The sequence below is a fragment of the Chionomys nivalis genome, chromosome 21 (genome assembly GCF_950005125.1).
Source record: "Chionomys nivalis chromosome 21, mChiNiv1.1, whole genome shotgun sequence".
NCBI lineage: Eukaryota > Metazoa > Chordata > Mammalia > Rodentia > Cricetidae > Chionomys > Chionomys nivalis.
This window is the reverse complement of record NC_080106.1, coordinates 32,863,633-32,891,547: the sequence shown is the minus strand read 5'-3', so window position 1 is coordinate 32,891,547 and position 27,915 is coordinate 32,863,633. Positions and strand designations below refer to the sequence as shown.

Below are 27,915 nucleotides of genomic sequence, written 5' to 3'. Positions count from 1 at the left end.
AGGCTGGAAGAGTTTCTACTCACAGCTCAGTATGTACTGTCTGTGGTGACTTCTTGGCCCTGAGTTCAGTCCAGAAAGTCACCTCCTTATCTTTCAGTCTCTGGGCTTGCTGGGTGGTGGCTCCAATGTGCAAGTACCCTTCCTTCTGGTCATACTCTGGCCAATATGGCAGCCCCTTCCCATTGGGGTTCCTGGGAACAGAATTTTTTAAAGTTACTGTGTGGTCCCACATTCATATGCCATTTCTAGGGATTCCTGGTTTATCTCTGCCAAAGGCTTGTGCACAACAAGAAATTGGAGTGCACCGTTGTCAGAGCACTGTGGCTACAGGGTGAGAACTGATCGCTTATACCTTAAAATCCACCTCTTCCCAACAGTCCCATCCTGCCCAGTATCTTGGCAATGTCTTTGTACTGTTCTCACCCATTCCGAGCAAAGTTGGCCCAGAATTTCATCACCATCTTGCTGAGGTTGGTCTCCTCTTCTGAGGCATTACCTGTAGGAATATGATTATTTATATATAATATTATATTACTTATTATATATATTATAACTCAATATGCAGTTCGTGACCCAGCAACAGCTTGTTATAAATGCAGAACATGGGTTCTAACGCAACAATTGCTGAGTCCAATTATTCATTGCCTAAAGGTCATAGTTAGCTGGTGTGCACTTTCAGTTTGGGAATGAATGATCCAGGACTCAGCAGTGGTCATCCTCTTCATCCCTAGCTGGCTTTGTTTTCCGTACTCACCATCCAGTTCTTCCCTACTCTGGCTGCAAATGCTGCAGTTCAGTGATGTCTTGTATGAAAGCATTTCTGGTATGTGTGTCTTTTCTCAAGATCCCCTTCAAACCCACATATTCACAGTTTGAAAAAGATATTAGAATAGAAAACATTCTAAAACATACCTAATTGGGAGATGCCCAGAGGGTGTTATCAGCAGCCATTGAAATGAGACAAATCACATGGACTACTGAGAATTAAGGTGTTAAAGATGTTCGCAAAAGTGTTTTTAAAATATTATGTTATTTGCTATAATATAAGTAAAAGACACATTTTAGGTAAGCATATAGACAGACAGATGCACATGACATCAGACTCATGATCAGCAACTGCTTGACATCTTCTTAACTCACATTCTGATATGCCATTTTAAGTGGGAAACCAAGCAGCAGAATTCATATCTTCAGGTGGGGGAATTTGGAAGACACATTTCTGTTAGTTATATTAGTGCTCAACAACCTAATCTAACGCATGATACCTTTCCTATGGTGTGCTGGAGTGGGAGAAAGCCTCAGCACCTGACAGTTTAGCTCATTTCTGTTACCCTAAGTTGGGAAATAAATTTTAAGAAAGGAGAAAAGGCTGGGCGGTGGTGGCGCACGCCTTTAATCCCAGCACTTGGGAGGCAGAGGCAGGTGAATCTCTGTGAGTTTGAGACCAGCCTGGTCTACAAGAGCTAGTTCCAGGACAGGTTCCAAAACCATAGAGAAACCCTGTCTCGAAAAACCAAAAAAAAAAAAAAAAAAAAAAAAGAAAGGAGAAAAGAAAGGAGGTCACAAAAGCAAAACTGGAACCAGATCACCAGATCTCTTAACCACCTGCACGCACGACGTGAAGCACCATTACCTCTTAAAATCGGGGCTCCAAAGACGGAGTAGAGTTCATCTCCATGGTCTCCCATCACTGTCTTCGGTTTCGAATCTGATGAGAAGCTTGGGTGATATTGAAATTCGTACATGTAGGTGGTGGCTCCAGCATCTGGGGAGACATAGATTCATGCACGGTTCATGTTATCAGGCATGTCCTTGGATGGTATCGTGTGAAGGAAGCCCTGCTCTTCAGGAGAGCAGAAGACCTCTTGAACCACCTGGACGTGCTCAGCTGTCATGAATGGGAAGTGGAGGGGGTACTTGAGTCAGGCATTCATGGACTTTAAAACTAATGAACAAAATGCACTCCCCCAAAAACCAGATAGGAATTCATGGTAATGTTCTGGTGCAGGTTCATTCCAGGAAGACTCACAACCACAAAGCGTCTTCTAGTTGGACTGGTGTTGAACACTTCCCCATGTTTTACTCGCTCATTTCCAGGAGTGCAAAGCAAATCCAAGTACTTGCCTGAAATTGCTATTTATGTTTTTAATTAATGTTTTAAATTATCATAATAGTAGTGGGTTTCATTATAATATTTCCACATATATTTTGTTTTATTTGTTTATTTCCCCCACTGCCCTTCATGCCTATTCCTACCACTTGCTTGGGCCTTTCCTTGTAACCACACCCCGCTATTCTACCTTTAGAACAATGTATAACATTGCCCTCTTTCCTCTCCTCTCTCCCCGAGGATCTCTTCTATCCTCATTGTCTTCTTTCTAGTTTTTCTCCTCCATGCACATATACATACAAACATAAATCTAAACTCCACATATGAGGGATTCTCAGCATATTTATCTTCCTAAGTCAAGTTTATTTTACTTAAACATGATTTCTCATTCAATTCTTTTTCTTGCAAATATGGTAACCATTTTCTTTATAAAATTTCACTTTGTATATACCACATTTTATTTACCCCGCTCATCCATTTGTGAAGATCTAGGTTAGTTCTACTTCTTCACTATTGTGAATAGTGTAGTACTGAACATGGGTATGCAAGTATCTCTGTGATATTAATATTATTATTATTATTATTATTTAAATTACACAGACAGTGAATATAAGTCTTTTATGTCTCAGGAATAACACAGTGTATAAAGCTGCCATTCAGAAGAATAGAAATAAACAAAAACTTACTGATTAATTAACTGATTATGAGTAGACACATCTTATAGAAATTAGTAGAGCTTTTTAAAGGTGAAGTAAAGAGATAACATGAAACCTATTAGCACAAATGCCAAAGATATAAATAGAGTTTAGGACACTCTAGAACCATGGCAAGTGAATTCCAAGTCCTAAAGTTGAAAGTCAAAAATAGCACTAACAGCTATAACTAATATAAATATTCTATGACTAAAATAAACTGTCCTTACAGAATGATGTGATTTCTGACATAAAATACATAAATATGGGGAGTGGGGGCAGAAAGTAGAAAAACAAATCAAGCCTAAAGCTAGAGAAGGGAGCAAACAAAGGTCAGACAGAGATACCCTGTGAGGGCTGGGAATGTAGTCCAGTGACAGAGTTCTCACCGAGAATGGTTTGGAACTGAGTTAAATAGCCAGAGAGACCCTGAAATCTCAAGGTCCAAATCAGGAGCAGAAGGAGAGAGAGCACGAGCAAGGAACTCAGGACCGCGAGGGGTGCACCCACACACTGAGACAATGGGGATGTTCTATCGGGAACTCACCAAGGCCATCTGGCCTGGGTCTGAAAAAGCATGAGATAAAACCCGGACTCGCTGAACATGGTGGACAATGAGGACTACTGAGAACTCAAGAACAATGGCAATGGGTTTTTGATCCTACTGCATGTACTGGCTTTGTGGGAGCCTAGGCAGTTTGGATGCTCACCTTACTAGACCTGGATGGAGGTGGGTGGTCCTTGGTCTTCGCACAGGGCAGGGAACCCTGACTGATCTTTGGGCTGACGAGGGAGGGGGACTTGATCGGGGGAGGGGGAGGGAAATGGGAGGCGGTGGCGGGGAGGAGGGAGAAATCTTTAATAAAGAAATAAATTAATTAATTTAAAAAAATAGCCAGAGAGAAAGGTGGGGATGGGCAGAGACAGAGAAAGAGACAGAAAGATTTGTGAGACTAGAAAGGTTTATTTAAAATGTTTTGAGGATAAAAATGAAAATTTTTACACTAGATGCCTCAAGAATTCAAAAGCTCATGAGAGATTATTATAACCAACTGCATGAACACAGATTGGATCACCTTGAAGAAGGAGAGGAACTGTTAGCTCAATAAATCTTACCAAAACTGAACTAAGAAGAAACAGACAATCTGGAGATCAATAATGAATGAACTTGAGTTAGTGATTCGTGTTTTTCATTCAAGAAAAGTGATGCTTTCCCTGAAGGATCGCAAATAATATTTAAAGAACTGGAAACCATGTATCTCAAATTCTTACCAAGTTTCCTCAGAAGTCAATGGAACATTTCCAGTTTCTTTCCCATGAGGACAGAAACACACAGATATGAAAATAAGACAAGGCACTAGAAGAAAAGAAAACTATACCAAGTTCCTTAATGAATACAGATGGGAAAATACTCAACACAACACCAGCAAACCAATGCAATGACATATTAAACAGATAATTTAGCATGGCCAAACAGTACTTAGAATTGTGAGTTTAACACACATGGGGACTATGCTACATCATGTTACAGGTAGAGGGACAAAAACAAGTACCTCATTATGTGAAGAGAAATGTTTGAAAAAATTTAACTTTCATGATTAAAAAGTTGACCAAATAGAGAAGGAATGTATATATTTGTTTTTTGAGACAGGGTTTCTCTGTGTAGCTCTATCTATGTTGGAACTCACTCTGTAGACCAGGCTGGCCTTGAACTCACAGAGATCAGCCTGTCTCCACCTCTCTGAGTGCTGGGATTAAAGGCTTGTGCCCCACCACCTGGTGTGAGTATATTTTGGCACAAAAAAGGTCATGTGTAAGAAGTCTGGGGTCAACATAGACTCCCAAAGTACTTATAAATAATAAGTAAATAGAATAAAATTACAGCAGAGGAAATCAACAAATGAAAATCAAATAATGTTTCCTCATACTAAAAATAAATCGTGTCACTAAGGGAGATGTCTCTCCTGACCTCTTCCTGCACTTTTCTCTTCGTGTGTTGTGAAGTATGTTTGCTCCACTATGCTCCCCAAAATGATGAATCTCACCTCAGGGACAAAACAGAAGAGTCTTCTCTGAACATACTGAATCCATGACCAAAATAAGTTTCTCTTCCATCTTGTCTGGGCAAAGAAACCTGACTTCTACCCCAGTACTGGTAACACTAGGAGCCTTTTGCCTCAAAGCTTTCTCTGGTCACTGTAAACTGTTCTTCCCTTATGCAACAGATCAAAACACACCAATGACAAATGAGCAGTGGTGGATAAATATCCTTTCCTCTTGCTCAGAAGCAATAACCTAAAACCACTCGTCTGATTATTCTCAGAGTTCCTCAGAGCCAACTGCCCACAGTGGGCAAGTGCTTAGCTGTGCATCACTGACTGGCCTCCATCTCCTTCCTGGGCTGCTCTTCATCTCCCTGGGATGTTTCCTGGGATCAACTCGAAACTTAACTGCTCATAATTGCAACCTGCCCAAAGAGCCTGCTACTGCCAGGAACCAAACAGAACAGAACTCTTTCTGCACCAAACTTTGAGGCCTCACCACACGGAACTTCCACATCTTCCTAGACTCAGAGGTTAGGAGGTTAGAGACCAAATCTGGTCAGTGTGTTGCCCCCATTCCACCTGTTGGACTCACCTCTGTGGCTACGAGACACAATCACAGATGGCACACCAAACATCACATCCCCAATCAACTCTGAGAACAAGTCTCTATTTCTGACTGGGTCATCTGTGTCCATCGAATACTTCTCAATGGCAGCAGGAATCCCATCTTCTGGTATGTTCTGAAATGAATGAACAAAGTGACCACCTCCAGCTGAGTAGTGTGGCTTTTCCAGCCAGTTGAGGACATTTCATTGGTTGTGAGTTTTCTGTATTCTGTATATATCCTTCCTGAGGTGACAAAATCATAAAGTTGGAAAACATGAGTCTCAATCCTTTTTTACTAAGACTGAAGTGACGATCATGAACCTGTGTCAATCTGAGCTAGGTCCTCTGCATATACACTATTGTTGTTTAGCTTGAGGTTCTTGTGGGACTCCTAACAATGGGAGTGGAGCTGTCTCAGACTCTTTGACCTGCTCTGGACCCTTTTCCTCCTACTGGGTTGCCTCATCCGGCCTTGATATAAGGGTTTGTGCCTTGACTTATTGTAACTTGTTATGCCTTGTTTACTTGCTATCCCTGTGAAGGCTGAGGCCTGATCTTTCTTTGAGGGGAAGTGGAGGAAGAGTGGACAAGGTGGGAGGTGCTTGGAGGAGTGGAGGGAGTGGAAACTGCAGTCAGAATGTAATGCATGAGAGAAGAAAAAGAAAAAAAAAAGAAAAAGAAATGGTTGGTAATTTGAGCCAGTCCCTTAGCCAGTTACCATGGACTGTAAGATGCTTACAAAGAAATAAGCAGATTTCGTCAGGAGCCACATGACCATCTCCTTGTCCAGTTTTACATCAGTTGGTGGAAATTCCATTAGCTGTTTAAAAAACAGTTAAGTGTTTGTGAATTCTCAGGAATGAACAGGAAGAGACAACCAGGAAAACCATCCTGCCCACTGGGAGATTACGGCTCTAGCTCCTCATCCCTGGATACTTGTTGACAGGTTTCTGTCCCACCAGGTCCCAAAGCCATTCAGTCCTGAAGAAATACACAGAGGCCTACTACATTAACTATAAACTAGTAGGTCTATTAGCTCAGGCTTCATATTAACTAACTCTTACATCTTAAATTAATCCATTATTCTTGTCTGTGTCAGTCATATGGCTTGGTATCTTTCATCAGTGAGGCATTCTCTTCTTGCTTCCTCTCTGTCTGGGTGACGACTGAAGACTGAACTTTTCCTCTTTCCAGAATTCTCCCATTCTCATTGCCCTGCCTCTGCTTCCTTCCTGGTTGCTCCACCTATACTTCCTGCCTGGCTACTAGCCTATCAGCATTTTATTAAACAAGGACAAGAAACAAATCTTCACAGGGTAAAACCATTGTCTCACAGCAGGTACAGGTCTCCCATGAGTTTAACAAAGATCAATAAAACAAAAAGATTTTGTATATAGAAACTGAAGGAGTGAGATAAAGACACTTATAAACATATTTATCAGGCTAAGGGAACTATGTTCCCCTAGGCAGTGGGAGAATATTTAGACAAGGGTTAAAGTAGAAGCAGAAAGCCCAATGACAGAGCAACAGTCTGGATCTTCACATCCCCATTGCAGTCATTGTAGCTGGGTTCTTCAATTACATCTGAAATTCCCCAGTAAGGGTTGCAAAACTCTCAGCATGTACTGACCCCATCAAGAACTCTACTTTTAGAACCCAGATTCCAGCATGGTTTCAGCAACTTAAGACACTATAAGCCCCTGCTATGCCTGCCTGAGAAAGTCCAATGCTTTCAAGCAGAAATTACACTTTCTCTAGGTACAACCCACTGATAGGAAGACTGGTATCTGGCATCTTTCTTACATAAGTCACTATAGAAAGTGGCAATTATCTTCCATCTTACTGAAAACAGCCCCAGTCTTGGTGTCAGGGATCTGAGTCCAGGTCATGTTTAATCCTTCCCTCCCTGTTATCCATTACTGGGTAAAACCTGCCCTGTTTTAACCACTGTTGGTGAGTTCTGCAGTCTCTAAAGAAGAAAACCTCTTTTTACCTATTAGAAACAAATCAGTCAGATCACCTTTCTGAACACTGTCCCTGAGGCACTGAGAGGACCCATAGGATCCATGAGACTTTAGGGGCCATGTACAAGTCTGATGCTCCTGAACTCTCAACTTCTTTCTTGATTTATTTGGTTATTTCACTGGCATAATTACTGTCTCTCCAGGCCCAAGAAGTCTGGGAAAAGCAATGGCAACATGTTCCCAGGCCAGCATTTCTCAGATGACAGGTGACAGGTGAGGCCCAAGAGTGTTACTATAGAAGACTCCACTCATAACAACAGGGACAGTTGCCCTAGACAACAAAGAAGACTTGAACAAAGACCTTATGGGTGTACAGTTGGATGGATAATCGGTATGGGGAGGTGCGCCTGTCAAACAGTTTTGTTCATGCTCACGTTTGGCAGGATCCAGGCAAACTCTTGCTTATTGATTCCCACTATATAGGGGACAGTGTTGAAATTCTTCTCAGCCAGAATCTCTTCTGGGGCCTTGGGCAGCACCACTCCATCAATCACAGTTGGTGTAAAGGGATAGTGCTGGGGAAAGAGCAGAACAGTATCCAAAATAAATCACACATCTTCTGTTCTGCCTATCTAAGAGGGCAGCTGCAACATAGACCCCCTGACTGCAGCTGGAATGTAGACCCCATGACTGTGGAGAGTGGCCACAGACACTCAGGAGCCTTAGAAGGGAGCTAGAGTCTAGCATTACAAAGGCCTGAGTAGGGACATCTATCTATAGCAGGATAATGGTGGCAAAGAAGGGGTAGAGGGGCTCCTTGACTCAAATTAAACATGTGTCATGTATGATATATTTCAACTGTAGCATATTACCCTAGAGTTAATCTTCACTATCCCTTACACTATTAATTATAGTGAGCTATTCCTCTCTATTCCTTAGGTCTGTAAGGTTGTCCTGAATGTCGAATCAGTGGCTCCCAAACCTTTGCTTCAGGGGAAATGCAGAATGCAATTCCTCTGAGCCTCTCAGCACAACGCCAGCACCCGTATATGATGTGTGAAGTCCTATCTAAAGACACATTATATATCACATAGATTTTTTAAAAATAGTTAGTTGGCATAGGATTTAGTGAAACACCAAGTGGGCAGGACTTATTATTTCTCCCATCCTCAGTGACATGACACCACATCTCTTCGGTTTCTCAGTTATGCTCTACACAAGTTCTTCAAGGCTGTCATCCTTATGTGAAGTTTAAATTCATATATCCAAGAATTTAGATGGTTCCTTACCTTTTCCAAAGTGTCATCACACAGTGTAGGTGACACATGACCACTGCCCAGAATGGCCTCATCCTCAGATAACAAATATCCTCCCCCTCTTTTGGGTGCTGATTCATCAACACTGACTTTGTGCAGGTCTAATCCCAGGACTGTCTGAGCCATGGGGTAGAACACCACAGAGGGAGAATTCTGTCCCCATCTTTCACTTTCTCTTTTATGGTAATCATGACAAAGACCCAGGACATAGTGCAATATTTTTTCTACAGTACCCTCATCCTCCAGGATGGAATTCCCCAAGAGGGAAGAGCTATGTTCCAGCTCAAAATCATATCCTGCCTCATAGTAAAGTACTTTTTAAATTTTTGTTAAATGACTAAACGAGTCTAATTTTAGCCTCAGAGACATCTAAGGGAAGTGATGGGTTCCTTGGGGAGGGAGTGACAAGGACAGAAGGGTAGGACGCTGCATAACTGATTTCACCAGACTCTGGTCATTGCTGGGGGGTGCAAGGACAGGAGGCCTGAGATGGAAGAATCTGCTGGAGTTTCCATGATATAAGACACAGTGTGGTAGCTTCAGGATTGACATCTCAGGCTCCTACCTACCTACCTTCTGAGCCCTTTGTCATCCTAAGAGGTTTATGTTCAACAATGGTTCCCAAGACTCTTGGTTGGTAATCTCATACTTCTAATAATGGGAAGTTCTAGGGTCATCTCTTCTCACAGGACCACTCTTTGATCAAGAAATGCAATAAGAAAAGAATAAGAAATTGTTGAAATGCAATGTGGCCCTTAGGGCTTCATCTGTGCTAGTCACATAGCTGATAGGTTGCAAAGCTGGTATCAGGGGTTTCTCTGGGCTTTTGCTGTTTTGTTTGTTTGTTTGTTTTGGTAGTGGGGGCAGGGTTGTACTAGAGATCAAACCTAGGGCCTTGTGCACATTAGGCAAAGTGTTCTAGCACTGAGCTGAAGCTCAAGTCTATGTTTTGATCTCTTTGAAAGGCAGAAGCATCTCTCCTGGGTACTGTGGTCCAGCATGTACTAACTGTTCCTGAGACATTCTGAAAACACTGTCAATTTGACTCTCTCATACCAATATCAAGAACAGAGAAACCAGGAGGAATTTAGAAGTCCCTTCAGCTAGATGACCAATATCTTGAGTTAGTCAGAGTGATAACAGCATGGTAAATACAAGGAATAAAATATTCTAAGGAAATTGCTGAGCCAAAGGTTTTGTGGCTAGCTTCTTTCTTTGCCTTCATTGCTAACAATGACAACAAAAGTTAAAATAATAACTGTATTCTCTACTAGTTTTGGAGTCAAAATTTGTAAAAAAATAATAATAATAATAATGTTTGAGGTAACCCAGACAGAAAGACAATTATCACATGTACTCACTTATAAGTGGGTTTGAAACATAAAGCAAAGAAAACCATCCTACAAATCACAATCCCAGAGAACTTAGACAACAATGAGGGCACTAAGAGAGACATACATAGATCTAATCTACATGGGAAATAGAAGAAGACAGGATCTCCTGGGTAAATTAGGAGCATGGGGACCGTGGGGGAGGGTGGAAGGGGAGGGGAGCGGCAGGGAGGGGTGCAGAGAAAACTGTAGAGCTCAATAAAAATCAATTTAGAAAACACAAAAAATAAAATAATGTTGATTTGGAGCACTGAACTGGCAGTCAGGGGAGCAGGGTCAGCCATGCTGCTGTGACTGTACCAACGATCCAGTGACTTTGCTGCTCTTGGCCTCAACAGCACACACAAGAGATCAGTATGATTCCACCAAGGGCAATTCTACCAACTGTAGTTAATTGAAGACTAATGCTGTTAAAGGAGCAAGCTTTAAAACTTCCTTACCTCTTTGGTATCTTCTTGTAAATCAAGCTTGGGGAATTTCTGTGGAAATAAAGGCACATTATGGTGGTCAGCCTTCTTGATATAAAATCTGATCATTTAGTCTGTGCTCCTAGTTCCTCCTTGGCTGATGTAAGAAAACCCTGAATGGGATCCTTTCTGCAGGGTACAGGGTGGAGCACGGTGAGGGATGGGCAACAGCAGAGAGTCAACAGGTCCTAGGACCCAGAGTCAGGGTCACTGGAGCTCTGGGGAGAACGTTTGCATGCCTATTCCTGCATTCTCTTGCAACCGTTCCCCCCATTTCCTTCTTGTCAGCAACACCCCAATTTCAGTAGTAAAAAGTGGGGAGGACGTGGCAGCATCAAGGGGAGGCTGAGCTAGGGTTATGAACTAGCAGGATGGGATGGGCCTTCTATTCCTTCCCACTCCCTTACTTCCACTTCATAAGTTCAGACGTCTGGGTGTGAGAGGGCTACCATATTCCTGAACAGAGGTAATTCTTCAAAATGAGTACGTAACAGTTTCAGTTCAACAAAGTTTGAACTAAAGCTATTGCTCAAATGTTGGTGCTGGACAGTTTCTAAGCAGAGAGGGTGTAAGTGTAGCATGCTGATAACTTTTATTTTCCCAGGAGACAGGCATGCTTCAGAGGGAAGTCACAGAAGATAAAAGCTTAGGTATAGCCAAGCGGTGGTGGCGCACGCCTTTAATCCCAGTACTCGGGAGGCAGAGGCAGGCAGATCTCTGTGAGTTCGAGACCAGCCTGGTCTACAAGAGCTAGTTCCAGGACAGGCTCCAAAACCACAGAGAAACCCTGTCTCGAAAAACAAAACAAACAAACAAACAACAACAACAACAAAAAAGCTTAGGTATAGATTCTCAGTAATACCTTCAGAGCACCCAGATCCAGGCACATACTAAGACATTGATTACTTAAGGATTCTATTCCAACCCATCTATTTTCCTGTTCAAAGCTTCAAAGAATAGTTTGCTCTTACAACAGAAAACTCTGACTCCTAGAAGCTCACTGACACTCATTTTCAGCATGTGTGCACATGCATACACACACACACAGACACACACACATCAGCAACTAAAGAAAGAGAGGTCAAAACTTTGAGAGAAAGCAAGAGGAGGGGCGTGAGGAACGAAAGGAAATGGAGAAGTGATGTTATTATATTTTAATTTCAAAAACTAAAAAAAAATTTAAAAAGAAAGCACAAAATTTCAGTTGGCATCATTGACTGATACTGCTCCCAATAGGTAAAAATCAACAAATAATTAAAAATTAACAAATACCCCTGTATCTGCTGGCACTTTAGAGTCCGATGAGGGAAGACTGGATGAAGCCTGGGTTGAAGCCTGCACAGAATGTTCACTACACACTCACCATTTTCAGCGTGACCTCCATGAGTTCATCCTCCGTCTTCTGGCGCAGGCAGTGCACAATGACGGCAGATGTGGTGGTTTTGCACCCAGCAGTAACAGCAACTTTCTGTAAAAGATTTCAGGTAACCGCAGAGGTCAAGAGCAACATCAGTATCCAGCATTTGTGTAGACAGTGGGTTCTAACCTAAGTCCCATCTCTAAAGACAGGGAAGTGTTTTTTTTTTTTTTTTAAGTTTTTTGAGACAGGGTTTCTCTGTGGTTTTTGGAGCCTGTCCTGGAACTAGCTCTTGTAGACCAGGCTGGTCTCGAACTCACAGAGATCCACCTGCCTCTGCCTCCCAAGTGCAGGGAAGTGTTCTTAAAAACACTCTAGAGCCGCTGGTGTGGTTTCTGGGGCCCATGAATTGCTTTTTCTGTTTTAATTATTATTGTGACAGCAGATATCAATGTGTCACATATCTGATTCTGGTTCCTTATAATTTTCAAAATATCTCAAAGAAACCACGAATGGACAATTGAAGAGCCAGGACCCATGATTCAACTGTTTAGTTCAGACCTGTTCCCTCACTTAGTGGTCATTTGACTTCAGCTTCCGGCACCCAGTGTACAGGAACTAACACAGGTGACATGCAACCTGGCTCAACACGCAACCTGTGCAGAACTGCAGGCCATCTGAGTAACACGATTCAGAGGGAGATTGGCAAGGCACCAGCTGAATGTGGCTTAGATGAGGCTCTAAAAGCACCTCCTGTTCAACCACTCATACTTCAGGAATCCCTTGGGTTGAATCTCATAAACACAAAGACAACCCTGCCAAGACCCCAGGAAATCAGGAGAAAGGAGACAAGAGCTGTCCAGTGTGGAGCTCACTTTCGTCAGCGAAGAGACATCCTTCATAAATAAACCAGAAGTGAAGACCACACTGCTCTCAGAAATGGCTCTGTGGAAGAGGTTCTTGGCCAGAGGAGACAGCACCTGTGGGGAAAGAGGAGAGGAGGAAAGACTTTATACACCCAAGAGAGCCAGCTTATCTTTTCTATAATCATTTTTGAGATAATAGTTACATAAATTTTCCCCTTCCCCTTCCTCCCTCCGGCCTCTTTCACATACCCATCCCTTGCTGATGCCTAGATTCATGGCTTCTAGTTCCTTACTTACTGCCTTTTAAGTCTCCTTCTTCGACCCCTCCCTTCCCCTACCCACTCATCAAGGGACTGCAGTGCTGTGTGGAAAGGAGGGAACCTCATCTATCCTGGTCTGCTTCTGAGACCTCAGATCGGAGATCCCACACACAACCTCAGTGTAGTGGAACCGGAGTATCCACTTAGAAACAAAACAGAAAGGGTACAAGTGCCATCACAATGATCAAAACTACCTGAAAGATAGTTTTGGCAATTCCTAGCTGCAAATTCTGCAATAGAATATTTATTACTCAGAACTGACCCTAAAAAAAAGAGTGTCATAATAAAAAGGACTGAGGATATAGCTTATTTGGAACAATGAACAGGAAAGTGAAAGAGAGAGGGGCAGGGAAGTGTGAAATGATCAGAGGTACAGAGAACATTTAATTAATATTGTACTTATTAGAAGAGAAACATTTGAAATACTTCAACACCCATATATTACAATATTAGGTAAATAAGCAGTTCCTCAATTTTGATGTGAAATAGTGTGAAATTATAAATCAAAACATTATGTAAGAATGTATAATGTTTGGGAAGATATTTATATGACATTACATTATTAAGGAAAGTGTCACTGTAAAAAAGGAATATAACTAGACTATATGAATCGGCGAATGGATAGAGAGATGATAAAGATATGATGAGCAATGGATTGATAGATTATGGACAGATGCATAGATCAACAGACAGATGATAGATGCATATATAGATGTTGTAGATAGATTATATAGATAGATACATACATTGATTTTTAGATGATCATCAATGCAGATAGATCGTAGATTGGTAAACGTATAGGTTGATTGAGGGGGTAAGGTGGAGAGAATGAGAGAGACAATAGTGGTAGATACCTTTGCTTAACTGTGAGTTAGCACTTAGTAGTGTTTTATGGGCCACAGAAATTTTCTATTTCTAAGCTTCTCTTAGAGTTTCCCTAAGTTCCATCCCCCACATCAGCAAAGCATTTATATCTCCATGAATTCGTATCCCACATCCCCTGTCAGGTCTTACCCATCTCACTTCCACCCAGTCTACTTCTCACCTACCCACCAAGCCAAACCCATCCCTCTCTCTGCTCCAGAGCCAGCTGCCCTGCCTCTTGGGTACTGGAAAGTCACAAGAACACCTCGGAGTTCCCTGTTCACTTTCGGCACTGGAGGCCATAGCATGTAGACCTGCCTTGGAACCTAGAAACTGCTTCCCGTTTGTGGTTTTTACTCAACTCTATTTCCAATGAGAAGTGGTGAGTCTTGATGCTAAATGATTAACAAAGTGGAAAATCCACCATGTGAGAAAACTAAGATTGTCACTGTCCAAGGCTGTAACTGGACTGGCTTATGGTTCAGGAAAACAAAGTTGGACAGTAAACTTTCTAGACGACAAAGACTTAGTTTTTTTCCTTAACTCCTCCTCATCTAGTGTTCTGCAACAAATTGATTTCTGAAATTCTGTATTGAAAGGAAAGATGCTCTGGTCCTTGGGGATGGCTGATCTCCAAGAGGTCCCATAGCAAATTCACCAAAACTAAGTGTGGATTGACATGGACACTTACAAGAACAGAGATACTTTCACTTCCTGCCGACTCTCCAAAGATGGTCACAGAGTCCGGGTCCCCTCCAAAACTGGCAATATTGTTCTGGATCCACCTCAGTGCAGCCACCTGATCCAAGTGGCCCCAGTTCCCCCGGCTGTGTTCATCCCCTGTGCTACAGGAAAATAAAGGGGGACATAAATAGAAAAGCGAGGCTCCCATCCCAGGTCCTTGTATTGTTGGAGAATATTATTTTAAGATGTGTTACTTTTGCTTATGTTGCATTTGCTTAACTTTGTAAAGCTGTGTTGCTGCGCCTGTCTAAAACACCTGGTGGTCTAATAAAGAACTGAATGGCTGATAGCGAGGCAAGAGAGAGAAATAGGCAGGGCTGGCAGGCAGAGAGAATAAATATGAAAAGAAATCTGGGAGAATAGGGATCTGGGAACGAGAAAGGAAGGAGGAAGACTTCAGGGGCCAGCCATGCAGCCACCCAGCTACACAGACAGACACTGAGCAAAAGAAAAGAAAAGGTATATAGGATCAGAGAAACATAAAAGCCTGGAGGCCAAAGATAGGATAATTTAAGTTAAGAAAATCTGGCAAGAAACAAGCCAAACCAAGGCTGAGCATTCAAAACTAAGAATAAGACTCCATGTGTGATTTATTTGGGAGCTGGGTATCACTGCCTCCAATCCAAAAGAGTAAAACAAGCAACAATATTGGATAGACTGGGGGTCCTCAGGGAACCTTCCAGAATTCGGTTATGCTTTAATGCCTGACATAGAGGACTTCCCCTCCTCCCATTACTACACTGATCTCTGTGGGGCTCTCACTGTTTCTTTTAGCGATGGTGTACTGAGTATCCATCATCCATCCCACTGCCCTTAGGGACATAAAAAGACAAAATCGGACTACATTCATTTTGCACTGCAGAACACAGCCAATAGATTCAAAGGGTTTATCATGCCACTAGAAAGACAGTCACAAGGAAAGAGGCAAAGGTAAAATCATGAGGCAGTAAGAAACACCCCTCCATGGTCTCTGTTTCAATTCTTTTCTCACATCCCTGTCCTAACTCCCCTCAGGGATCAGCTATGATTGGGATGTAAAAGCCAAATAAACCCTTCCCTCCTTTCCTAAGTTGCTTTTGGTTATGATATTTTTATCACAGCAATGAAGAGAAAACCAAGACAACAACCCGGCCCTCACTTCTCCCCAGCTTATTGTCTTCCCATGTGCTTTGCCCTTTTATCCTACAGATTTAAGTTCATTTCCTCCACTAGCGCATTGTAAAGTAGAGCCATTCATTGACAAACTCTGCTGAAATAACCCAGTCTGTTTGCTGGCTCTGGACCACCCAGATTCTGAGCCTAATACTTCTGTCTTCTTTATCATCAATCAGTTTCAGGGATGCTGTTATTTTTTTTTTTTTTAAAGACCAAGGCAGGTCTAAGAAGTCAGAAAAAGAAGTCGGAAACCCTACCTGAAGAATCCCCAGATGCCCAGGCGGTACTGAATGGCTACCACCACCACGTTTTCATGTGCAGAGAGGGCCAGTCCGTCATAGGTGGATGCCCCACCCACTACCAGTCCTCCTCCGTGGATCCATACCATCACCTGGACAACAAGAAAAGAACCATCCTGGTCATAGAAAGTAGAACTTGGGAGGAGCTCATGCGTTTTCTGGCTTAGTTTTCTTGGCCAGACCCTGGCTCTGGGAAACCACCACTCAAATCGAAGGAGTGGCAGCTGGTTGCAGAAGGTGTCTCTGTCCTCATCTCGTGTGGCTGTGCCCAGGAGGCCACCACAGTCACCATCCTCGACTTTCCTTCACGGGCCCACCCTTTACAGTGTGTATCCAGGTCTTCCCAAAGTAAGAAGCACTATCACGGGAAACAGAGGGAGCCAGGGATGTCACATGCTCTCAACCACTGCACCATCCTGATGCCTAAAAATTATCAAGGGGCAGTATTCAAATTTTACTTTCAGCTCTGATAATACCAGCATATGTGAGGATTGTCTCAAGATCCACACACAACCTCAATGGTACCCCTTCCCAATGTTCCCTTTCTCTGTCGTCTCTGCACACTCAAGTTCTACCCCACCCCTTCATTCTCTATGAAGCCTTTAGCCATTTAAGTACCTGAGTGCCTAGAACACATCAAAGACTATGAGAAGACTTGAGGCAGAGGGAGGTCACAATAGCCTCTAATTCACAGTTTCTGGATTTAAAAAGCTCATGTGCCATAGAACAGAGAGAGGATAAAGTTTATAATGTTGCACAACATTATATATGTTATATATTTATATAACATTACTGATATGTTGGGAGCATAGTCCCCAGCCCCTGGCATCTATCCCAGACTCCCTGACCTGGGAGTTGCTTTGGTCTGGACTCCAAATCCCAGCATGCCACTCCCACAGGGTATTTAAGTGAGCTCCCAAAGGAGAAACACATGGTTTGGAGTTTGCATGGGCTCCCTGCTGTCCTGTCTCCCTGCCATGCGCTTGGCCACCCGAGAGCATCTTACTTAATAAAACAATGGGCATTTAGACTTGGTTTGATTTGTTTGACCTAATTGAATTTCTTCCACCTGCAGAGCTGCCTTTTTTTCTTATCAATTACTAATAAAAATAACACAAAATATTCAGTGAGAGTGTTTTGAGTAATTTTAAATGATGATCTACGATGTAGATACTTACACGGTCCACCTTGACAGATAGGAAAATAGGTGAGCACGAGAGACCACCCCCTAATAAAAGCTGGAGATGGGACCTGGCAGCTGTCTGGCCCCAGTGACTTCACACCGAGTTCCCATCTCCTGCCATGGCTCAAGGTCACAATCCAGTAACATGCTGCTGGACTGAGTTGGAGCTCCTGAAACTCTATGGCATTAACAGAGTAAAGCCATAATCCCTTCTCTCTGGTACATCGCTGCTGCTGTCCTACCTACTGACCCAGGACTGGCTAGGCAGTCACCATTGAGTGGCCACAGAGTAACTCCTATGTGAAGAGGAGAAACTAAGAAGGTAAGACATGGCGTGGTCTTTCAGCAAGTGAAATGTAGACCAAGGATTCAAACCCAGACCCTGCGGTCAAGGTCTTGTGTTCATTGCTGGAGTGGGGACCTACCTCCTAGCCCCAGGCTCCCAAAGGTCCTTTTTCTCCTCCTATAGAACTAATTATATCCAAGAAAGAACTGAGTCAAACTCATCTTGAGTAAAACCTGAGGTCAAGGACTGGTGGGCAATGACATGCTCAAGATGTTATGATGTGTATGTATGTGCAGATCACAGGACAAGGCTCTCCATAATGGTCTGTGTTCCTATTTCCTATGACTCAGAGACTGACTATGTAGATACACTGAGTCCACAATAGAGGCAAATCAATGAGCCGGAGTGAAACTTATTCTCACCTCCTCATGCAAACTACACATGTTGAGGACCAAACACTATTCTCAAGATTACAGCCTCTTCCTTCACTCTGAGTTCTCTATCCTAGAGGATTCTGGGAGACTGGGTGAGTTCTCACACCCTGTCTTGTTCCACTTCAAGAATCGTCTCTTTTACAGTAGTCCTCCCCAGGACTCTGGCCTACAAACTGGCAGCCTGCCCTATCCCTGCCTCTTCATGTTTCTATAGGACATGCTGACTCACTAGGCAGGCCACTGGCACCTGCCAAAGGCAACCAGGGAGGGGAGGGAGAAATCATAAAATCACAGAAAGTTGGCAACAGACAAGAAGAGTGCTAGTGAGATTGCCCAGAGTCCTCCCTCCCTACTGCAATCACGGGCCTTACTTTAGAGTTTCCACCCGGAAGCTGTCACAGGCAATGTGGGGGGAAAGGCAGCACACATCTCCCTTGCCAGCCCCTGCCTAGGAGCACAGATGTGAAGACGGAAGACCCAAGCCTTGTCCTGTGACCCCTTCTGTGTGCCCTCTTCCCTACCCGAGCCTCAGTTTCTCTACCTGTGTAGAAAGGCTTGGGCTATTCATTTTTCTCTTTCTATCACTAACGTAATTGTAAATTGTGTCTTAGTTGCTCTGGGATCAGATTCTAATCTAATAACAAAGTGGTCTTCTTCCTGTTAGTAGCATAAGAGAACATGAAAAAATCAGATTGTAATTCAGGGTGGGCAGCAAGTCTGATGTCTTTTGGCAATGGTGAAATAAGGAACAATGTGGTGAGGGGACCCTTGAATCAGTCTGACCAAGGTACCCTGTGTCCAGCTGCCGTTGTTACTTCTAGTGGCCCAGAGATCTGGATACTGGAGCTCTTGAGTCTGAGTCAGTGGGTTGTGCACCTACCGGCAGCCTGTCCCTGTTCGTCTTCATCAAGTTGGCAGGAGTGTAAATATTCAGGTAGAGGCAGTCTTCAGAAAACTCGAGATCAATTTTCTCCTTGCGGTTCGTTAGGAGGTCATTGACTATCTTCCCTGTCACTGCATCTTGGGAACACCTAGGAGAAGAGAAAAAAATAGCAGATGTTCCTCTAGAACAAAGTTGAAAACACCACCTTGGGGTGGGCACTCTACTTGAAGGGCTGGCGCTGTGGGTGGAGCTATTTTCACTAGACCAGACTTGGGTGTAATTGGTAAGAAGGTATCTAAGAATACTAGTGGGAACCCTGGGGTTCTTAGAGTCTCCCATCCCTGAAGATGGAGATAAACTTGTTGCCTCCCCCTTTCCAGAGCCTTGGGATGCTTGGGCCAAGAACAGAAATGCTCATATAGTGCCCTGTTCTGGGAGATGACACCCCCACACTACCAGTACATGGCTCTGCCCTCCTATGTGCTTTAGACAGTGGGCTGCAGGTTATCTGTGGTCCTCTATACTCTACGTCTTGGGTTCCCTCCGATGGCAGCCTGTTGCAGGTCAGAAGTGATAACTTTGTGTGATAGCCTCACAAGAACTGCCTTCTAGTCCTGCTTCAGCCACTGATGAGCTGGATGGCCTTGAGTGAATTCAAGCTTTGCTCTGAGTCCCAACCTCCCAGGTCCATGTAAGGTGAGTGCTTAAGGGGGTTGCATATCAGGTCTTTTATCATCTTCTTACTCCAGCAATCACTATTGCATTCTCTGATAACAGATTTCAAAGATGAAATGCTAGCAGTTGTGTCTGGTACTGACATAAATTCTCCTAGTGTACAAACTCATGGGGCAAATCATCCCTATACTTAGATTCTACACTTACTCTCAGGTTATAAATGAGAAAACCAAGACAGGAAAGTGTGAGAGTCTGCCCGAGATCACACAGCTAGGATGATTCAGGCTCTGAAGGGCTTTTAATCCAAGTAAATTATAAGTAACATTATCCAAACTTATGTAACACAGGTGGAAGTCACCTGGCCTCAGTATGTACAAGAAACAGTGAGGCTCTCAGTGCCAGGAAAGGCATGTCTAGATGCCTATTCTCTGGAGGCTTTCTTTTTTTTTTTTTGTTTTTTGTTTTTTGTTTTTTGTTTTTTGAGACAGGGTTTCTCTGGAGCCTGTCCTAGAACTAGCTCTTGTAGACCAGGCTGGTCTCGAACTCACAGAGATCCGCCTGCCTCTGCCTCCCAAGTGCTGGGATTAAAGGCGTGCACCACCACCGCCCGGCTTGGAGGCTTTCTTATATCAACAAAAGTAAGGGGTATAGTACTCATAAAAGCAATAACTCAAATGATCAAAATGAGGAAAATTCTTTACTAGTATTCAAATAAATTCTACAACACTAAAGTATATTTATTGTTGTTCCAGTTATTACAGTATTTGCTTGTTTACCCAAGATTCACAAATTATTCATTTTTTATTTATTTTATTTATACATATGTGTATGTGTAAATGAGGGTATACACACAGTATGAGGGTGCCCATGGAGATCAGAAGGTTGCATTGGATAACCTAGAGCTGGATTTACAGGCAGTTGTGAGCCACCCAGTGTTGATGATGGGAAATAAACTCTGGTCCTTTGTAAGCTCAGCAACTGCTCTTAATTGTTGAGCCATCTTTCTAGTGGCCACAGATTATTCTTTTAATAAGCCCAAGCACTGGCAGGTGTCTGTGAATGAATCTTCTCATGTGTCTAAGGAAGAAGCCGACATACTTGGATATTCCTGGAGGGAAACTTAACAAAAGACTCTTACTCTTTCCTCAGAAATGTTATTTCTTAGCATTGACCCTAAAACAGTTATTAATATGTGCAGTTATTAGTCATAAGATCATAGTGTTATATATACCATTGAGAATACCAAAGACAATCTAATGACACCATATTAGAGACTGAGTAGATACGTTTCAATTCAGTGTTGGATGTTGGGTTGTTATTAACTGTCAGACTGCGATACTTAGTGTCAGAGGGGTATTGACAGAATGAGTAAGCCAGGCAGCCCCCTATGCTATCCAAATGTATGACCCATTTTCTGGAAACAGACAACAGGTAAATAAGTAAGATTAATGCTATGTTAACAGTTCTATGAATAGAAACATTGCATGTGGTTTTTGTTTTCTTACATTTGCTTCTGTATATTTCCTGACTTGTCTTCCTTACTCATGAATTATATTTGGTATCAGAACATAAAAACAACAGATATAATTTCATAAAAGGAAAGAAGGCAGCCAGAGGTGAAATCTTGGCTATCCTCAGATAGTCCTTACCTAGTAGAGAAATAACATCTTAACTGATGTTTGTGAGTGTCTTGGGTTCTCTGGAGGTGGATATGAGGCCATATATAACGGCTGATTTTTTACCATCTGATCAGGATAATTGGGCCACACAAACCATTGATAGTGGTTCTTAACCGGTTGTTAGTGGACAGCTAGACATGTCTGGGACAGGCATTCCCTACTCCATTTCCCCATCAATTCTCGGCAAAGGAGAGAGAGCATTAGGATAGATAACACTGGAATGTCTCGTTTTCTTACCTATCATATTCTAACATGTTGCATTATTTATTTGTTAACTCCTGTGCTTTCTCTTGTCTCTCCCTCGTACTGAAACATAGTTTAGTCATTATAGGACTTTGAGTTTGGTTCATTAACGGATCTTTAAACTAGAGAATACCTGGCTCACAACAGGTGCTCAATGCATGTTTGCTGAACACAGGCCTACAGAAAGCTATTGTGGTTCTGAAATGATTCCTTCTATAATAATCCTGAAAGATTCCAAAGCAATGTGTAGTAGATGAAATAATTGTTTGGATTCCTTCCTGCATCACTGAGAGACATATTTCCTAAGTGAAAGAGGCCCCAAATCAGTCCAGTGGCTTACATTGGAGGGTAGGAGGTGGCATTCTTCACGAAGCTCCAGGGCTCTGCAGGTTGTGGTGGAGCAAACCTCAGGGATCCAAGAGGAGGCTTGGCAAAGGGGATGCCGAGGAAGACGGCCACAGGCTGTGCGAAACCTTCTAAGCTGACATACTTCCCCAGGACTTTGCCATGCCTGGTGTTCACCACAGGTGGTGAGGATGGGTGTCCTGGTGGACAAAGAGAGGACACATAAATTCATAGAAGGAAAAGGTCAGACCTGGGTTCTAGGTGGATTGGGACAGTTTGATGGTGTGTCATTGAATGAGTCACTTGAACTATCATAGGTCTCATTTGCTTCTAACACAAAAAGACTAAGAAGAAAACTGCCCTTATGTCAGAGCACTAAATGAAAAAGTAAGCTGAAATTGGAACTAGAAAAGTATCCATCCAAAGGTCGCTGCAAAAACAGAATAGGCTAAAATAAACAAAACCTTGGCTTGCCTCTTAGAAGCCTCTGGAAACTCTGAGCCAGTAAGATCCTAGGCAGAAACACATGTTGGATGAGGCAACAAACAAGAAGTTACCCCTTATCTCAGAATGGCCAGGCAAATGCTGAGATGAAGGAAGTGCATCCTGAGAGGAGAATCAGGAGTTAGAAGAAAGGAGGAGGCCTTCTGATTGGTGTCATCACATTGGAACTGGCACTTGAGGTGAGAAAGATGAAAGGCAAAAAAATGTCAAATGGGAAAAAAAAGCATATTTAACAAATGGTGCTGGCATAACTGGATATCAATACGCAGAAGAATGAAAATAGATCCATATCTATCACCATGCACAAAACTCAAGTTCAAATGGATCAAAGACCTCAACCACACTGAACCTTATAGAAGAGAAAGTGGGAAGTATACAAAACACTGGCACAGGGAACCACTTCCTAAATAGAACCCCAGCAGCACAGACACTGAGAGAAACAATTAATAAATTGGACCTCCTGAAACTGAAAAGCCTCTGTAAAGCAAAGGACACAGTCAACAAGACAAAATGACAGCCTATAGAATGGGAAAAGAGCTTCACTAACCCCACATGAGACAGAGGTCTGATCTCCAAAATATACAAAGAACTCAAGAAATTGGTCACCAAAAGAACACATAATCAAAAAAAAAAAAAACAAAAAAAAAAAACAAAAAAAAAAACACGGAGCACAGACCTAAACAGAGAACTCTCAACAAAAGAATCTAAAATGGCTGAAAGACACGTCAGGAAATGTTTGACATCCTTAGTCAGCAGAGAAACGGAAATAAAAACAACTCTGAGATTCCATCTTACACCTGAAAGAATGGCCAAGATCAAAAACACTGATGACAACTTATGCTGGAGAGGTTGTGGGAAAAAGGGAACATTCCTGCATTGCTGTTGGGAGTGCAAGTGTGATGATGTCTCAGAAAATTAGAAAACAAACTTTCTCAAGACCCAATACCACTTTTGGATATATATCCAAAGGATACTCAATCATGCCACAAGGACATGTGCTCAACTATGTTTATAGCAGCATTGTTTGTCATAGCCAGAACCTGGTGACAACCTAAATGCCCCTTGACTGAAGAATGGATAAGGAAAATGTAGTACATTTACATAATGGAGTACACATAACACAGCAGAAAAAAAAAAAAACGACATCTTGAACTTTGCAGGAAAATGGATAGAGCTAGAAAATATTGAGTGAGGTAACCCAGACACAGAAAGACAATTATCACATGTACTCATTCATAAGTGGTTTTTAAATATAAAGCAAAGGAAACCAGCCTATGAATCACAATCCCAGAGAACTTTGACAACAATGAAGACACTAAGAGAAACATAAGTAAATCTAACCTACATGGGAAGTAGAAGAAGACAGCATCTCCTGAAATTAGGAGATCCCTTGGGAGAGTTTTGAGGGAAAGTGGAGAGGCAGGGAGGGGATCAGAGAAAAATGTAGAGCTCAATAAAAATCAATAAAAAAGAAAAAAATAAATTAAAGAAATATGAAAGGCTGAGGGATAACTGAGCAAGAAGAAATAAGAATCGGACAGAATAGCACAGGGCATGGCTACGAGGGGAAGGTGGCATATGACTGCTTGTATAATTCTGTAGGAAGGGTAAGATAATCTTGGATGAGAAGGTAAAAGTCAGGGAAGGAAATAACACTAGGTTTCATGCCGAGGAGTAGAATACAGCAATAACAGTTTTGGTCCCAAGATCACAATGATCTTCTAAAATATCCTTTTGACTCTATGTAGGGTCATCTAAATGTAAAGAAAACTGGATATCAGGCCCTGTCTGAACCATTGGCTCCATTCTTGGAAAGCAGACAATCTTTGCTCGTGTCCTCGAAGTTTCCTCATCTGTCTTCCTTCTAGCTGCTGTCAGATCTGAAGTGACAAGCTTGATCTTTCTTCAAGAGGTAGAAGGACATTCCTACACTTCACCATCAACAATCCCTTTGCTTCATTGTTTGATGACTAGTTGTGTTGTTAGAATATCATTCATAAGAAATGAGTTCTCTTGCCTTCACGATGTTCCCCATTGTATAAAGATGGTGTGGGTAAAAAGTATACATCCTTGCCGGGCGGTGGTGGTGCACGCCTTTAATCCCAGCACTCGGGAGGCAGAGGCAGGCAGATCTCTGTGAGTTCAAGACCAGCCTGGTCTACAAGAGCTAGTTCCAGGACAGGCTCCAAAACCACAGAGAAAACCTGTCTTGAACCCCCCCCCAAAAAAAGTATACATCCTTAAAATATGCATGCAAAAGAAAATTTCACACACCATCAAATAGAAAAATAGTTTGTGGCGCTGGGGAGTCTTCATGGGAAAGTATCTTATGAAATGTCATCCATAACACATGGCTTCAATAACCAACATCATAGTGGGTACATTTGGGTTACTTTTCATTGTCTCTGTTACTAATTACTGTAAATAAAAACAAATGAAGATTGGAGTAGAGATGTAATGGCATTTAACTAGTGATTATTTGACTTAATGGCATTTAACTAATGAAGTTTTGACATAATGGCATTTAACTAATGATGGAAGTTTTTACTTTAAGATCTTTAGTATATAAGAACGTAACTTGTCCAAAATCTAATATGAGCTTTATAGAGATAAGAGCAATTAACACTGTAAACCCCTTGGAGAAAATGAAGTTATAGGCTTGCCTAATGTCATTAGAAGTCAATCCTACATTTTTCTCCTTTTGTCATTGGTGTTAATTATTTCCATGTCACTTGGACCAGACTTCCTGGAAAACCTGGGCATGAGGAGATCTAAGACAACAATACTGCATGTTGATTGTTTTCATGAACTTTAAGAATTTTTTCCCATTATTTTCAATATCTCCCTATGTATCCTAACTGGAATGGAACTTGTTTAGTCCAGACTGGCCTTGAACTCAAAGAGCTAAGACTACCTTGACCCCCGATGTACCATCATACCTGGCTTCACTCTTCAGACTGTGGGGATGGGGAACTGCATGTTTATGGCATATCAGTATTAGTATAAGAAAATTAATTGTATATGTGTGAGTGTACATCTATATGCATACAGTGAAACATTTATTATTCACTGTGCATCTACTTAAAGAATATGTATAAAAAGGAGTAATTGCTTCTATAGGGACTGAAGAAAAAGGACTTGAAAATTGAAAGTCTGAGATGCTACACTCATTCGTGTCTCTATTCATACTGCTTCAGTGGCTATGTGTTTGTGTTTAAATGTTGAAACATTTATAAATCCTTAGGAAGTTGCAGCCTTGATACAGAGAAGTCCCATTTACCGTTACTCCTGGTATTGTGTGTGTGTGTGTGTGTGTGTATATGTATGTATGTATGTATATATATATATCATATATAGCATTATATATCATTCTAGTACAGTATTAAAACCATGACACTGACATGATGCTGTCTGCACACTTTCCCAGGATTACATCATTGTTTACATGTATTTTGTGTTTATGTATTATAAAGACCAAATTTAAAAAAAAAGAATTTTTTTCCTGAGAATAGGGCCCACTAATAATTAAGAGGAAACTGGTCTGAAGAAATATAAATAAATATATGAGAAATGAAGACTTGTTACCTGTCCTGATGTAGGCCTAAAGAAAAGCAAAAAACAGTATACTAAAGTGTGAGCAAGCGACGCTGGCTCCTTATAAGATGAAGGCAGTGATCTACCAAGCAAATATCTTGGTAAAAGATGCCATTAGCCAGGTGGGATGGGATGCACTTGTGACTGAGACTGAACTCTGAGGATCACCTCAAGTTTAGACTATCTTGGGTTAAATAATAAGACAAAAAGAAGCAAAACAGAAAGGAAAATGTCTTTGGGTTTGGTCCTCTCAGTATCAGAAGAAGGTGAGGAAGGGGCAGGTGGAGTGGGACTTGTGACAAGAGTCACAGCGTCGGTGCAAATGGCTCTACAGTAGGTAGAGGAGGTGTAAGTGAGGAGAGAGATCCAAAGATGAAAAACAGGCACGAATCCGGCTTAGAGTGAGAGCAGTCACAAGAGCAATGTCAGGAGGACACGTGCCGTGAAAGCCAGGGCAGTAGAGGAAGGATTGGCAAAATTGTTAAATGTCAGGTTACAAATCACTTAGGTCTAGAGAGACATTAGTTCAGTAATGAACCTTCCCTCATATCAGTCAAAGTAAAGTGTGTTTGGATATAATGAGGAGGGGTGACAAGAATGTTACCAGCAGTTGACAGTTACCTTCTATATGCCAAATTTACATTTCAGTTCCTTTACTACTCCCTAAAGTCTTGCTAGGTACTGTTAATATACCCGCTTAACAGTATTTGGAAGAATGAACCTCCAAAGGATGGAATTGGAGTGGCATTGTCTGGGTGACCAGCAAGGCAGAAGCATTCATCTCCCTATCCCTTTCTTACTGTTACGTAGTTCTCAGTATCTTATGTCCATGGGAAATATAAACCTTAGAAAGGATGAGGCTGTCAGGTCCCTGATGACTGACCACTTACTCTGGATTCATGAGCCAGAGGTGAATTTCTAGACAACTCTTAGGAGAGTATATGTTTTTGCGAATCTCAATTTCTCAGCTAACGAAATAGAGCGACTACATGTTGAGACTCAACGCTATACTATATACCAACTGTGAATGTAATCTGTGTGTCTGACACTTTCACTTGTAGGACCCATTACTCTGCAGGAACTGTCAGTCACTCTTAGGATCTATCCAATCCAGTCCGTGTTCCTTGCCAATTCCCTTAACCAGACCTCATAGCATGAACCACGTCCTCTGCCTTCATCCCCTAGAACCTCACACCACACAACCAATGCAGGCAGTGCTCCCTACTTTCCCTTGTAGTTGAAACAGATCTTACACCTATGTCTGCTGCTTCACCTCCTCATTCAGAGGAGACCCTACAGAGCAACTTGCCAAGACTTTCCTGACCGAACCTGGTTCTTCCCCTTTGCTCCTCACCCAGTTCTGTGCCCCTTCCCTTCAGAACACCTAATAGCAAATGCCTTTCCCATGGTCATTGGATCTTGATGTGTTGACCTGACCCTATCCCTTTGAAATCTCTCCTTATTTGTTCCCGTGTTTCTCACACTTTCTCTCAACAACCACCATGCTACACACTTTAGAAACAGCAACAACAAAAAATCATTCTAATCTACCCTACAGTCCAGTAAAGTAGGAAAACAGCTATCTGTGCCTCTCTTTATGAGGCACAGGATTGACTCCTTGCCTTTCTTCACCATCGTGTGCTCCTGGGTCTCAGAGTTATTTATCCTTTTCTATCCCAGTGCATCCAGGCCCAGGGCAACCCTGATCTGGGTCACCCCACAAGCAAGCCCAGGTCGAGAGAATCAAAACCCTGCAGAATCTATCTTACCTTTGTTATATCCATATCTCTGTCTACCTCTGTCTGGAGCAAGTATTTTGGCTTGTATTTAAAAGAACTCACCCAACGCCATGCAGGCTGATAGAGACACCAGAACCAGAGCACAAAGGCACAT

General features: G+C 42.2%; 1 protein-coding gene across 2 annotated transcripts; it reads right to left on the bottom strand.

Moving 5' to 3' along the window:
- Positions 1 to 19: 19 nt before the first annotated feature.
- LOC130863436 (carboxylesterase 1E-like) lies at positions 20 to 27,915 on the bottom strand. 2 transcript variants are annotated; one of them, XM_057753395.1, is made up of 15 exons: positions 27,869 to 27,915; positions 27,183 to 27,190; positions 21,920 to 22,124; positions 18,980 to 19,130; positions 16,155 to 16,288; positions 14,690 to 14,843; positions 12,824 to 12,928; positions 11,955 to 12,059; positions 10,565 to 10,603; positions 7,852 to 7,992; positions 6,193 to 6,273; positions 5,440 to 5,587; positions 1,634 to 1,765; positions 424 to 496; positions 20 to 191 (listed from the first exon to the last, which is right to left on the bottom strand). In XM_057753395.1, the coding sequence occupies exons 1-15, from the start codon at positions 27,913 to 27,915 to the stop codon at positions 20 to 22; spliced, it is 1,695 nt and encodes a 564-aa protein (XP_057609378.1). The 2 variants fall into 2 exon arrangements, with proteins under 2 accessions (XP_057609378.1, XP_057609377.1); XM_057753394.1 differs by lacking the exon at positions 27,183 to 27,190 and having other exon boundaries at positions 27,864 to 27,915.

Bases quoted from the DNA above. Each gene is read 5' to 3' on its own strand.
- LOC130863436 (XM_057753395.1), bottom strand. From the start codon at position 27,915: ATGTGCCTTTGTGCTCTGGTTCTGGTGTCTCTATCAGCCTGCATGGC. The intron at 14,844-16,154 runs GTAGGGTTTCCG...ATTTTCCTGTAG, and splicing joins GGCATCTGGGGATTCTTCAG to CACAGGGGATGAACACAGCC. The intron at 5,588-6,192 runs GTAAGCATCTTA...CATTCATTTCAG, and splicing joins CGAAATCTGCTTATTTCTTT to AACATACCAGAAGATGGGAT.